The following is a 12,177-nucleotide window of genomic DNA, read 5'->3' on the forward strand; positions in this document are numbered from 1 at the left end:
CCCCCCCCCCCCTCCCCCTTGGCCTCTGCCTCCACTGACAGGGCATCTGTCTTCATTAAAGCTGAGCCAGTGTGCATGACAGCCACTGAAACGCTGGTGTCTTCACGATTAATGAAGACAGATGACCCAATACAACAACCCAACAACCCTAGGCACTGAAAAGGAACAAAAAGCAGGAGAAGGGCCAAACAGAAATAAATGAAAAATGATCAGAGGCCAATTGTGTTTACCCGACTGTCCCATCTCTTAAGATTTGTTTCCACCGTCACATCTCGCGCCTTGCTTCATTCACACTACTCCCACCGTATCACGCAGACGTAGACGGATGCTCGCTCCTTTTCTAACCTGCCGTGCTCTCAAACACGGCAACAGTGGCCTCTGGAAGTGCGTGAAAACGGGCCGCTGTTTTGTCTGGCCGCAGTGAGGCCAGTTGTTCCAATTGGAGGTGCGAGATGAGACGAAGAGGAGGGCGTGGGGCTGGGGGGGGCTCCCCGTGCACATTCTGCATTTCTGATTTATTCATTCATTTTCCCGTTAAATAATTAATCTACTTATTAATTCATAGCTTCATGTCAGACTCGGGAGGAATATCATTATCCATCTAGCATCCAAAAGCATAAACAAACCTTCGACCTTTGGATGCTGCGGGAGCCTACGTTCAACTTTTATCATCTGTTATATTGAGCAGGCTCCATTTGTCATTAACATTTCATGAGAACCACAGGAGAACCCTTCTTTCTGATGTCAAGCTCACATAATGAAATGGGAATCGGGCCAGGCAAGCACGCAAAGACACACGTGCACACACGCACACACACGCACATACACAGCATATCATATCATAGCACAGAGTTTCTCTCAGATGGCTGAGCAGCTCAAACCAGCTGTGGGCTGAGGGGTGTGGGAAGCAAAGGAGAGGAGACTGTATGTCCCAGTCCCAGTCTCTTCCTGTGTTGCTCGGTAGCCCCTGACAGCAGCCCCCTTGGCTGAGCCCTGAGGGGTAAACAAGCCAGCGACTAAGTGTGTGTGTGTGTGTGTTTGCGTGTGCGCGCGCGTGCGTGCGGGTTTGAGAGAGACAGAGCAAGATGTTGTGTCATGTGAGAAAGCCAGACAGGATGCCACTTACACTGAACGCTGGCACTGCCTGTCCAAGCAAAGGGGTCCAGCCCCGCGAAGAAGGGGCTCGCCTTCCGCAGCATGCATGTGCCGCGGCTGGTGACATCATAGAGCTGGCGGGGGCCCATTCCCAACGCCTCCATGCAGTCAAACATGGCACCCCCCCACCACCACCACCAGTCAGGAAAAATCTATGTACAATCGCTCAGTCTCGTCTGCGCTGCTTACATCAGCGACTGCAACAAACTGCAGCAACAGCTAGCTCGCTTGTCTTGCTTCGCCTTGAGTTCCAGCCCCTCTTCTGCTCTCAGCTGGAATGCAGATCTGGTTCCTGGCTGACTGAGTGGCAATGGGCTGGGCTGAGCTGAGCTGAGCGTGACTCTAGTCTCTCCCCCTGCCTGCCCTTCCTGAGTTGCTCCCCGTCTGCTGTAACAGACCTAAATAACAACCTCTCGCAGCTCTGCCAGACCCAGACACTGCGGAGTGAACCAACTGCCTCTGCGTGACGCTCACTGAGGGGGGAGGAGAGAGAGCTAGAATGCCAGAGAGGGCGGGGAGGGCTGGGGAGGAGGATTGGGGGCCGGGCCAGCAGAGCCAGCACGGGAGGAAAAGCTGATCTGGTTAAAGGACAAAACTTTATTCCCATTCTTTTTTTCCTTTTTTTTGCTGTTTTGTCAGTCACTTTTGTGCCTCAGATTTCAAGCCCCAAACACAGCCTCCTCCTCCCATTCTACCCGCCGCGCTTCATTCAAACCTGGGCCCCGTCCTGTCTTCATAGCACCTCCCCCAGTTCGCCCTGCAGTAAATATGAGCCCCCTCCACTCCCTCCTCTGACCCCCCGTCTCTAATCATAACCATATTAAACTGCAGCCACTAGCACGGTGTGTGCGCGAGTGCGTAAGAAAGAGAGAGCAAAGGTGGGGGAAAAAAGAACACTGTGCTGAGGTTGAACCCAGAAACCAGATGCCAGGGCAAGTCCCTCCCTCCTCAGAGAATGGGTAGCTCTTTCTCTGGAAGTGTTTTAACACTGATGAATGAGAGTTGCCTTGCTCAATCCCCGCAGCGCATTTACACAGACAAATAGCGCTGACCCGCAAGCGCCGCGTGCGCTGGACACACTTCTCACAGGTTCACTTGACCCTGCTCCTAGATGCACAAGTGATGGACTCGCTCACGTGAACTGATTTTGGAGAAGTTGCGCATTCACTTCCGCCCATTTAGCTCAAACGATGGCATTTAAACCGCACGGCCGTGCCCTTGCGGGGCTCGTTCGTCAAAAGCAAATCAATGGGCGCTCGGCTGACCGTGAATAAGCCCCGACCCAACTGTTGCTCAGCAGACAGATAGACTCTGGCGGTGCTAAAGCAAACAGTCTCATACAATGGGAGATATATGATAATACAATGGCTTCAGTCTGTGAGCTCTTCACATTCATCTCCCCCTGACAGATAAGTACAAGTGGTACAGCCCAGCAGGCAAAAAAGACACAATTTCCTGTCAATCTGTGCTGCTGGCTAGGCTCTCCATAAACACACAGCGCATTCTGCCCCCTCCTCTTCCTCCTCCTCAGTTTAACGCTTTACTCCTTTTCCTGCCTCATGAAAGAAAAGGCATGCTCACATCACTTGACTGATTTGAATTGAACTGCTAATTGACTTGAAACTTTATCTTGTAGAAAACGCTGGTCTTTTTCCAGGTCGGGTCAGTGTCACGCAGAGGAGTGCACATGCGTTGACGCGCGCGCGGTCACACGTTCTTTTTTGTAACAAATAGTAAACATCAGTTGTTTTAATTTGGTTCCTCATACAGTTGACAGGTCATAAAGAGGAAGGAACCTTTCTGACAGCAACAATAGGTTAGGTAAAACAAAACGTTATCTAACAACGATGCTGACAATGTGTTGTCCAAACGTTTCTCCCTTTGATGCTTTGTGCAACACTGGGTTTTGCTCTCTTTCAGATTAAATAATTACAATGGCGAGTCACAGATTTAGGATTCAAAAGCTCTGCTCTCACACACATCTTTTGTCTCCTTTTTTCATATTGCAGCTCAGATCACAGCATCCTGGAAAATAAGGTGAATCCCCTGGTGCTCACATGTTCAGTGTCATGTCAACGTTAGTTTGCCAGAACTGCGCTCCGGACCGATGAGCTGCAACGTAACCGATTTATAACACAGCACAGAGGGCCGAATCTTGAAACTCGTGTTTTTGGAGATTAATGGGCCGTAGTCTTCTCTTCTGGTTGTAGACTGCGTTTGAGAGTAGAATACAAACGCCTAAAGCAAGGTTGTCCGCTTATGAGCTCACCGCACGGAGAGCCGAGAGCCTGCCCGCGTTTTGAGAGGCTTTTGTGGAGTGAGTTTAGACATCTAATCTACACATACTCGCACATTCTGCTGCTGACCGAGGCCTGTCCCAGCCTCCCCGCCCTCCTCCCTTTCCTTCCCCGGCCAGAGAGATTGAACTTGAGAAGAAACCCCCCATGGTCCACTGCCCCCCCCCAAAAAACTTATCTTGCCCTGGTTCCTCACTTTCTGTCTCACTTGACTCTCCATCGCTCTCTGTTGCCCCCCCCCCCCCCCTCCCCACCACCACCACCATTTCAACAAGTTCCCCATAGCCAGTTTTTCCTGACTGCCTGCTTTGTTTTGAAAATTCTACGCTTTTGTTTCGGGTTTGGGGAATGTTTCATTTTCAGGCTCGGCTGCCAACCCGAGTGGTGTGACGTCTGTGTGTTTGGGGAAAATACCACCTTTTGTTCACAGTTGCTGCTTGTGGTATGGTTTTGTAACAATCACGTCACCTCGCCATCGATGCAACCAACAAAGAAGCCAACGGGAGACGGTGGCCTGAAAGAACACACCTGTTTTGAAGTCCAAGAAAATGAGGCTCAACTACTGTCCGCAGCACCAATTAGGGATATGACGTATGCAACACATTGTTACCACTTCCTCTGTATACAATCATTGAGGTTCCATTCAAACAGTCAACAACACAGTGGTGTGTAAGGCAATAAAATGTAGCACGCTGCCTCTGCGAGAGGAGGAATGCAACGCTTTTCCACTACTCAAGCTAGCAGGTGTGCAGTGTGTGGACATGCAGAAACAGATTGGCCGTGATGATAGCGACAGTCAACAGAAGTCAAGAGCGCCCTCGCAGCCAGATTCAAGTTACACGCATGGATTCCAAACATATTTTCAACAAAGTTGCTTGACTGTGTGTTTCTGCCCTGTTTCAAGGTGTTGTTGAGCTGATCAGAGAAAGCTACGTAATCCCGGTGTTCCTCCATGTCACATCCATCAAACCGTAGCCAGTTTTACACATGTTCAGCTTTTACGCAACACGTAATCTTTTTCAGCCATCTAACTCTCGCTCAATATATCTCTGACAGCAATGCGATGTGTCAGTGAGCAGGGAAACGCGCAGAAAGATGCATGAGTTAGGAGAGGGCGTGTCAGCGGCAGCTCTGGTCACCTCTGTTCACATGCTTGCCCCCAAAAGGCTTAACGCAGTGCTACCTTTCACAACTTTATCAGCCCTGGACATCTCTCAGCAGCCTTCTTCTCTCTCCGTGGCCCCTCACTTGTGACATTTTGCTACTAGTGTTGGGTGGGATGGAAAAAAAAATGTCTTAAAGTTTTAGCAGCTAGGCACCCCCAACCCGTTTTTTTTCTCTCGCTTAGAACGGACGGCTTGCACCACAGTGCTCGCCCACACCTTTTGTAGACCCCTCCTCCCCCAGTTTTCATAGTAGCCTCTTTATCTACAAAAGTCATTTTGTTTGGGCTGCGGCACAATTTGTAGCCTCTTCTTCAAGCAGCAACCTGAGCCAACTCTTCTCTCCTCTTCAAAAGCAGGCATAAGTGCTCAAAAGGTTTCTGCAAGTTTCCAGGACTTAGGATGCTTGGCTCTAACTTGAAAAAAGGAAAAACACAAGGAAATCTAAGGGGAAGACTACAGAGAAAGTGAGGGGAGAGAGAAACGGGCGAGGGAACTTGAGCATGCATAAGCCACCAGGGTTTAGGTGGATATCATTGGAGAAGCAGATCTAGCAGGGACTATCCATTTTCACACACACAAAAAAAAACTCCTGGGTGCTTAAATTGTCAGGAAAACAAAGAGGATCTTTCTGTCCAATACTGCTGCATTTGGTGAATCATGACCAGCATCGGTTCAAACCAAAAAAGAGCAACGTGAGGGGAATTTCTTTCTGAAAAGGAGCCTCAGTGAGCTGTCATCCGACCACTGGTGGCGGCCTGGGGAGATGAAAGTGGGGATGTCATACGATGTCGAATTGTTTATGAAAGGCGAGGCGGCTGCAGCTTCACTGATAGATCAAGGACAAGCAGTGCTACACAAGCTGTCACCAGCACAAGAGCACATAAATGGACCAGGGCTAGCATGGCTAATTCGCTATGTAGATCATGGCCTCCAGAGCAGTGATGACAGGAGCCAGATGGCTCTTTTATTTCTGATGAGGTTTCGGCCTTCATAACATGGAAATGGTTGTGCCTCAATTAGCACAAAGTCATGAATTTCAGTGCTCGCACAGATGGTGAATCAAGGTCAAACTTACTTAAATATATTGTCAATTTACAATCGGTTTATACCCGCACCATTTTGTTACCTCTTGTCGCTGCTGGTCAGAAATATATGCCCAAAATTGGTTAAGACGAAAGTAAATAGGACCAGATTTGTAAAGGCAAGTTTTTGTAAACAATACAATACAATACATGCTGATTTGTATTGCGCTTTCACAACAGCGGCAGCTGTAACAAATTGCTTAACAAAACAGTTAACATCAAGTAAAATAATAAACACAACACATAACATAAAACATGGACAGCCGTGCAGACCTAACCACTTTTCCGTCACACACTTTGTTGTTTGAAGCAGTTTGAGATGAAAGAGGAGAGAATCAAAGTGTCCTTTAACCAGTGGATCAGCGACGTCATGATCAAAATGTGCACACGTCGGCTACAAGCTATGTTTCAAAGTCAACAGAAGCTGTAGCATCCATTGACGAAAAAAGAGATTGGTTCACTTCTCCTGTCCCATAGAAATCCATTTCAATTCCAAGCGGCGACTCTCGGTTCCAAATACGCATCAGCGCTCAACATTGATGTTCTTGACAGCTACGGGCAGGGCATCTCAATCTTTATTCAAACAAATCAAGCGCTAAGAGATGCTTGTGTTTGTGCTCTGCTGACCGCCTCCTCCATCAGAGGAGGCTTCATTCCCTCCGTGCTGTCTTTTGCCACAATGCACTTTTAAAAACTCTGCCCAACCACATTTTCTAAAACAATCGCTTCAATATCAAGAGCTCCTTATGTCAATAAGAACTCTGGATGTTTGTTTCCGACGAATGAAAGGAGTGTATGGAATTATGTCACTTTTCCTTTTCACAGCTGTTCTGACTGTAGATTGTGTAGGTGCAAGTATGTTCTTCATGCCCGGCAGCTATTACGTTAATGCCATGTATCTGTGTGGGTGTGAGCTTTTCCAATCCAAATGTGACATCTATTAAAACCTAACTTAGTCCAGTAGAGCTGTTCCTCTCATCTCCACAAGAGGCACCTAGGAGGCAGACAAATTCTTGCCGCAAGTTCCAACAGGCCATTCATTCCATTCCATTCCATGACGACAATCCTTTTAATTTCATCCCGTTGGGTTCCAGTCATCACATCCGAGACTCTCTCACATTTCAGGTCACGTCAGCAGACCTATAACTTGACGCGAGGCTTTGAACAGTCAACCGGAGACCTCTGAATCGGGTCTTGGCCATGTGGGCTGAAGGAAATGACCGAGCAGCTTTTCAAAACATCCCTGTGGCTGACTTGGAGGCCAGGGCTCCGGTCCCGATTGGCGCCAGCTTAGAGAGGTGTTTCACTGGCTCAGTGGCGATGTTATCTCATAGTAAGTGGCCTTAATGGGCTTCCAACTGTTTGTTTGAAGGACTCTCATAATGACAGGGATCAACTGATACTGGCCTCCGCAACAGCTCACTGACAAGAGACTCCTCTCATGGTTGAACAAACTCCTTTCCCGGCTATTAAGCATATTTGAACGACCCGCCCCCCTGTGATGTGCGGCACCATTGTGCTGTCTCTGGCGTATTCATTACAAAATGATGCGTGCGCAAACGCTGACCAGTCGTGACATCCCACCCCTCTGCCGTCGCTTGCCACCTCTGAGCAAAACAGGAATTGCCAAAGGCAGACTGGTGCCAAAGGAGCACTGTGGCACGAGATGCTCCAACCGGTTAGCCCGGCGCTCAACAATAGAAGGTGTCCATCCATCCATCCATTTTCTGAATCGCTGAATCCTCACTAGGGTCGCGGGGGGTGCTGGAGCCTATCCCAGCCGTCTTCGGGCAGTAGGCGGGGGACACCCTGAACCGGTTGCCAGTCAATCGCAGTATAGAAGGTGTCACCTGGGCAATTATACGCTGAGCTATGAAGCTATGAGCAATGCCTCACGCGCAAATATGTGCAGCTCTGCTCCCTTTTCGTGCAAGCTATTTTCTCAGTCTGGGCCACAGATGCTCCTGACCCCAATGAGCAGGCTAGGGAATGCGATTCCTGGTGAAGAAGTGAAAGGAGAAGAAAAACAGAGTCTGGGGAATGTCCTAAGCAAGGCCTTTTGTTCCCAACGTGAATATTGAGTAAGCAATGACAGCGCCATTCGTCGAGTCACTTTGTTCATGTTCATTTATATTTCCAGGTCCAGGAAGGATCAATAAAAAGAAAAGCAAACCACGGTTTCTACGTGGTATTATTTTAACAGAATAAAGCTGCTATTTTAAGAAATAAATGTCAAACTTGACATAGGCAACTGTTACAGTTTCTCACTTGAGAAATGTCATCCATCGACTTGGTGACATCCTGACATTGTTGGTGAATATAGTCCTTGTCTTCCCGCAAGTACATGCTTGTTATGTCACAACTCTATATCACAACAACATCTTCCGAAGTCTAAAATCTTCATCCCAATCTTATGACTAAATTAGATCCCATCTCATCTTACGATGGACTCGGATTTATTCTTTTGAATTTACTGGGGAAACCCATGAATTACGTTTGTTCCACAACCCTCACTTGTTGGGAATTGTTTTTGAACAGTAATTAGAGCCTCTTTGTTATTGCGGCACAAGTCGATTCATAATAACAATGATGGCGAATAAAAGATCCACGGTGAGTGAGTGGTTTACGCAACCGCCATGCAGTTCTGAGGTTTGACGTTCAAATCTCTTCTCCCACCTGTCTGTGATTGCATGTTCTCCCTTACTTGTGGGGATTTTCTCTAGCTATCTCGACTTGGTGCCACAATCCAATAATGTGCACGTTAGGGAGTGTCTTCAAGCGTGAATGTGAGTGTGAACGGTTGTTCGTCTACGCGTGCCCCGCAATTGGCTGCCAACCAGCCCAGGTGTACCCCTCCTCTCGCCCAAGTGTCACCCAGGATAGGCTCAAGCTCACCCGTGACCCAAACTCGGACAAGCACTGGCTATAGAAAACAGAAGGATGGATTTGACATTCAACTGCAGTGTATTTGTGTGCATTTGGAGTTTTTAGTTTTGTCCAAATGCCACGCCTTACACCGAGAGCTGGTTTGAATATTTTGGCAAACAAAAGTCCAGGTACTCGCCCTACTGACGATTGCCTTCAGATAACATGCGACCCTACGGACAAGTAGCATGATGAAAATAATGAATGTATCATAATAATTGCTCCAAACAGACCGCAGCTCACTTTGAGGTGGAATAAAAACGGCAAAAAATTGATACAGAAGCTAATTGTGACAGTGAGCCCGACTTAAACTTTGACCCTGGCCTTATCTAAGCACGGCTGGAGATCTTCGTCTATACTCCTTTAGCTTTCTGATTAAGGGTCCCGCCATGCGGCTTGGATGTAGAAGCACAAGCTGACACGTTGGAACCTCAGCAGCATTTACTTGCTTGAGCTTGCTTGTGCTTTGATGCTTGTTTTTGCCTGATGCTACTGTGAAACACCAAAATGACTCCATCTGTCAGTGCGCTGGGATTTCACTCAGCATCAATAGGGGGTGGGGGCGGGGTGGGGGCGGGGGGGGGGGGGGGGGTAGCCTTTAGTTTTTGGATGAAAGACGTGCTGTGTGAGTCCAGGGGAGAGAGTGGGAAAGAAGGGTGCCTCCGCTCATGTGTTTGCATGTGTGCATGAATGTTTTCCTAGGAGGGTGTGTTCTTGGATTCCACCGCACTGGGACATCACCCCCAGGTGCTCTCCCTCTCCCTCTCCCTCTCCCACTCGCGCTTGAAAATACTTTGAGGATTAGGTGGGCAGTGTCTGCAAAGTGGGGGCAGAGGGGGGTTAAGTTAGTGATTGATGGCTGAAAGGCTGAAGAGGTGCTCAGACATGCTGTGGTTGTTGTGGTTATGCAGACACAGGCAGGATTGGTTTGGGTTGGTGAGGGGTACTCAGCTGTTGCCACCCACACCCATCGTAGCCCCCCACTCCATCAGCCTTTCTCCCTGCTCACCTTTACCTCTATGCCCTTGACAAAACGATACTCCACTTCTCTGCCTGCATTTTCTCTAAACACAATCCTGAACTGCAAACTGCAGCTAATGGGGTAGCGGGGGGGGGGGGGGGGGTCTTTTCCACAACATAAAAACACTCTTGATTGCCAACAATTTCCTCTTTGTGCTGCGTGCCCTATACATCATCATCATCATCACCACCACCACCACCCCATCCTGGCACCCCAGAGGACAGCAGTGCCCCCGGTGGACACGATTGTAACTACAACCCAAAATCACACAGGAACATGAGAATGGTCTCTCAACAGAGGCCACATTTTTCATTTAAATTTTGCCTTATGCTAATCTTAAAAAGCAGACAGATTCATCAGAGGCTCCTCATTCAACATATGTTGCATATTCTTGAATATTTGTTGCTGCTCGGGGCACTTATCGCTTCACACTGGAAGAATGTTGTTTTGTCTCTAATTGCAGAGTTGTGGGTTGCCTGCCTTAAAGGCTCTGCAAGGCTCAAACGCACACACTTGGACACACACAGAGAGGCCGAGTTTGCAGACATAACCACACCACATACAAACTTCTATAAGGGGCTTTGGAACCACTGTATTGGAGAAAGTAGACTTTTTCCTCATGGTTTCAATGTGGGATGTATATATATATTATATATAATAGAGCTGTCAAACGATTAAAATATTTAATCTAATTAAAAATGCAACTCTCATAATTAACTCAAATGGACTAAAAAATTAATCGTGATTACTCACACATTTTTTATCGTTTCTGAATTTCCTTTTACATGTTTTGTCCTATTTTAACCCATTTTAATGCTCTCATCAACATGGAATCATGAATCAGTTTTCTATGTGCCAAATGCAAATATTTACCCAATTTCGATTTTCAATTTTTTCACATGGACATTTTTCACATGGAGCAGTTATTCACACATAATCTCTCACACAATATTACTCTCCATCAACAACAGTGAAAACAATATTTTGTCACAAAACAGCTGCTTTAACAGCTTTTTTAATGAAATCAAAACAGAACAATATAACATTATAAAGTGCACATCTAAGGTAAACTAGTACTCAGCCTATAGTAGATTTAAACCATGGTTGCATACTTCGTTTTTCTCAAGTTTACTTTGAACACAGCAGTCTGTTTCTGTATGGTTGTTGAAGAATAACGAGACACCGGACACCAGTGTTCATTATGTGCCGCTGTATTCAAAACTGCCCGCCGTACAAAAAAGCGCACGCATTTCCCCCGTGCTGCTGGGGCAAACCATTCTGAACGGTGGGGGGGTGGGGGGGTCACTCCCCCTAACACAGTCAGGCTATGTTGATAGTGTTGGTCCTTCTTGTGCGGAAGTCTCTCTACAGTTTTTGTGTAGACCTCATTTCGGATGACTACACTTGGTTCGATGACAACACTGGAGACGTTTTATTTTCGCTAGGTCGCTACCACTGTCAGACAAACACAGAGAAGCTCCACGCGCTCTTTTTACATGGATGCAGAACACTGTAACCTTCCACACAAAATAGTTCAAAACAAGTAACAATCGTGTCAGTGGCATACATCTTACACCTGTATGATACAGGGAGAGAGAGAAGAACAGATAACTTTGGTCTTGTCAGTGGAGCAATCGGGCAACTTTTTAAAAGTAAACTTTCCATTCACAAACTCTTTAAGTATCCGTTTTCGGTGTCTCGTGCTGTGGCTGGCAAAACAGTCATGGGCGTGGACTTCTGCAGCGCGCTTGTTGTTTTGTTCTGGTGTATTATAGAGCAACGTAACATCCGCTTGTGACGTGAGCCGCGTTAATCTCGCGAGAAAAAATTTAATCCCGTTAAAATTCATTTAAATTAATGCCAATAAAAACGCGCTAAACTGACAGCTCTAATATATATATATATATATATATATATATACATCCCACATTGAAACCATAAACATTTTCATTTATTTATTTTGTGTGCGTGTATGTGTGTGTGTGTGTGTGTGTGTGTGTGTGTGTGTGTGCGTGTGCGTGTGCGTGTGTGTGTGTGTGTGTGTGTGTGTGTGTGTGTGTGTGAGAGGGACCCAAGTTCAAGAGAAAGGTTACAGGGAGAAGCGATAAAAACGATTGAGGATTTTAAGTACTTGGGCTCAACTGTCCAGAGCAATGGAGGGTGTGGAAAAGAGGTGAAGAAGCGTGAACAGGCAGGCTGGAACGCCTGGATAAGGGTTGTAAGGTGTGATGCGCGATAGAAGAGTTTCAGCTCAGCTGAAAGGAAAGGTGTATAAAACTGTGGTGAGACCAGCCATGCTGTTTGGACTGGAGACAGTGCCACTGAAGAAAAGACAGAAGGCAGAGCTGGACGAAGCAGAGATGAAGATGTTGAGGTTCTCTTTGCGAGTGACCAGGTTGGATAGGATCAGGAATGAAAACCTCAAACAAGCCATGTTTGAGGTTTTGGAGATAAAGTCAGAGAGGCCAGACTGAGATGATTTGGACACGTCCAGAGGAGAGAGAGTGAATATCTTTGGAGAAGGATGCTGA

General features: G+C 47.1%; 1 protein-coding gene across 3 annotated transcripts in view; it reads right to left on the reverse strand.

The window, feature by feature from the left end:
* rarga (retinoic acid receptor gamma a) overlaps window positions 1–12,177 on the reverse strand; it is a 44,331-nt gene that overhangs the window by 17,143 nt on the left and 15,011 nt on the right. Inside the window, exon 1 of one of the 3 annotated variants that reach the window (XM_052058061.1) lies at window positions 1,127–1,637. The exons of the other annotated variants lie outside the window; for them this stretch is intronic. Within the exon in view, the coding sequence (XP_051914021.1) occupies window positions 1,127–1,271 (145 nt within the window). The 5' untranslated portion in view covers window positions 1,272–1,637. Of the gene's footprint in view, window positions 1–1,126; window positions 1,638–12,177 lie in introns of those variants that run through there. 3 annotated transcript variants of the gene reach the window in all.

This window comes from Hippocampus zosterae, chromosome 2, assembly GCF_025434085.1.
Source record: "Hippocampus zosterae strain Florida chromosome 2, ASM2543408v3, whole genome shotgun sequence".
NCBI lineage: Eukaryota > Metazoa > Chordata > Actinopteri > Syngnathiformes > Syngnathidae > Hippocampus > Hippocampus zosterae.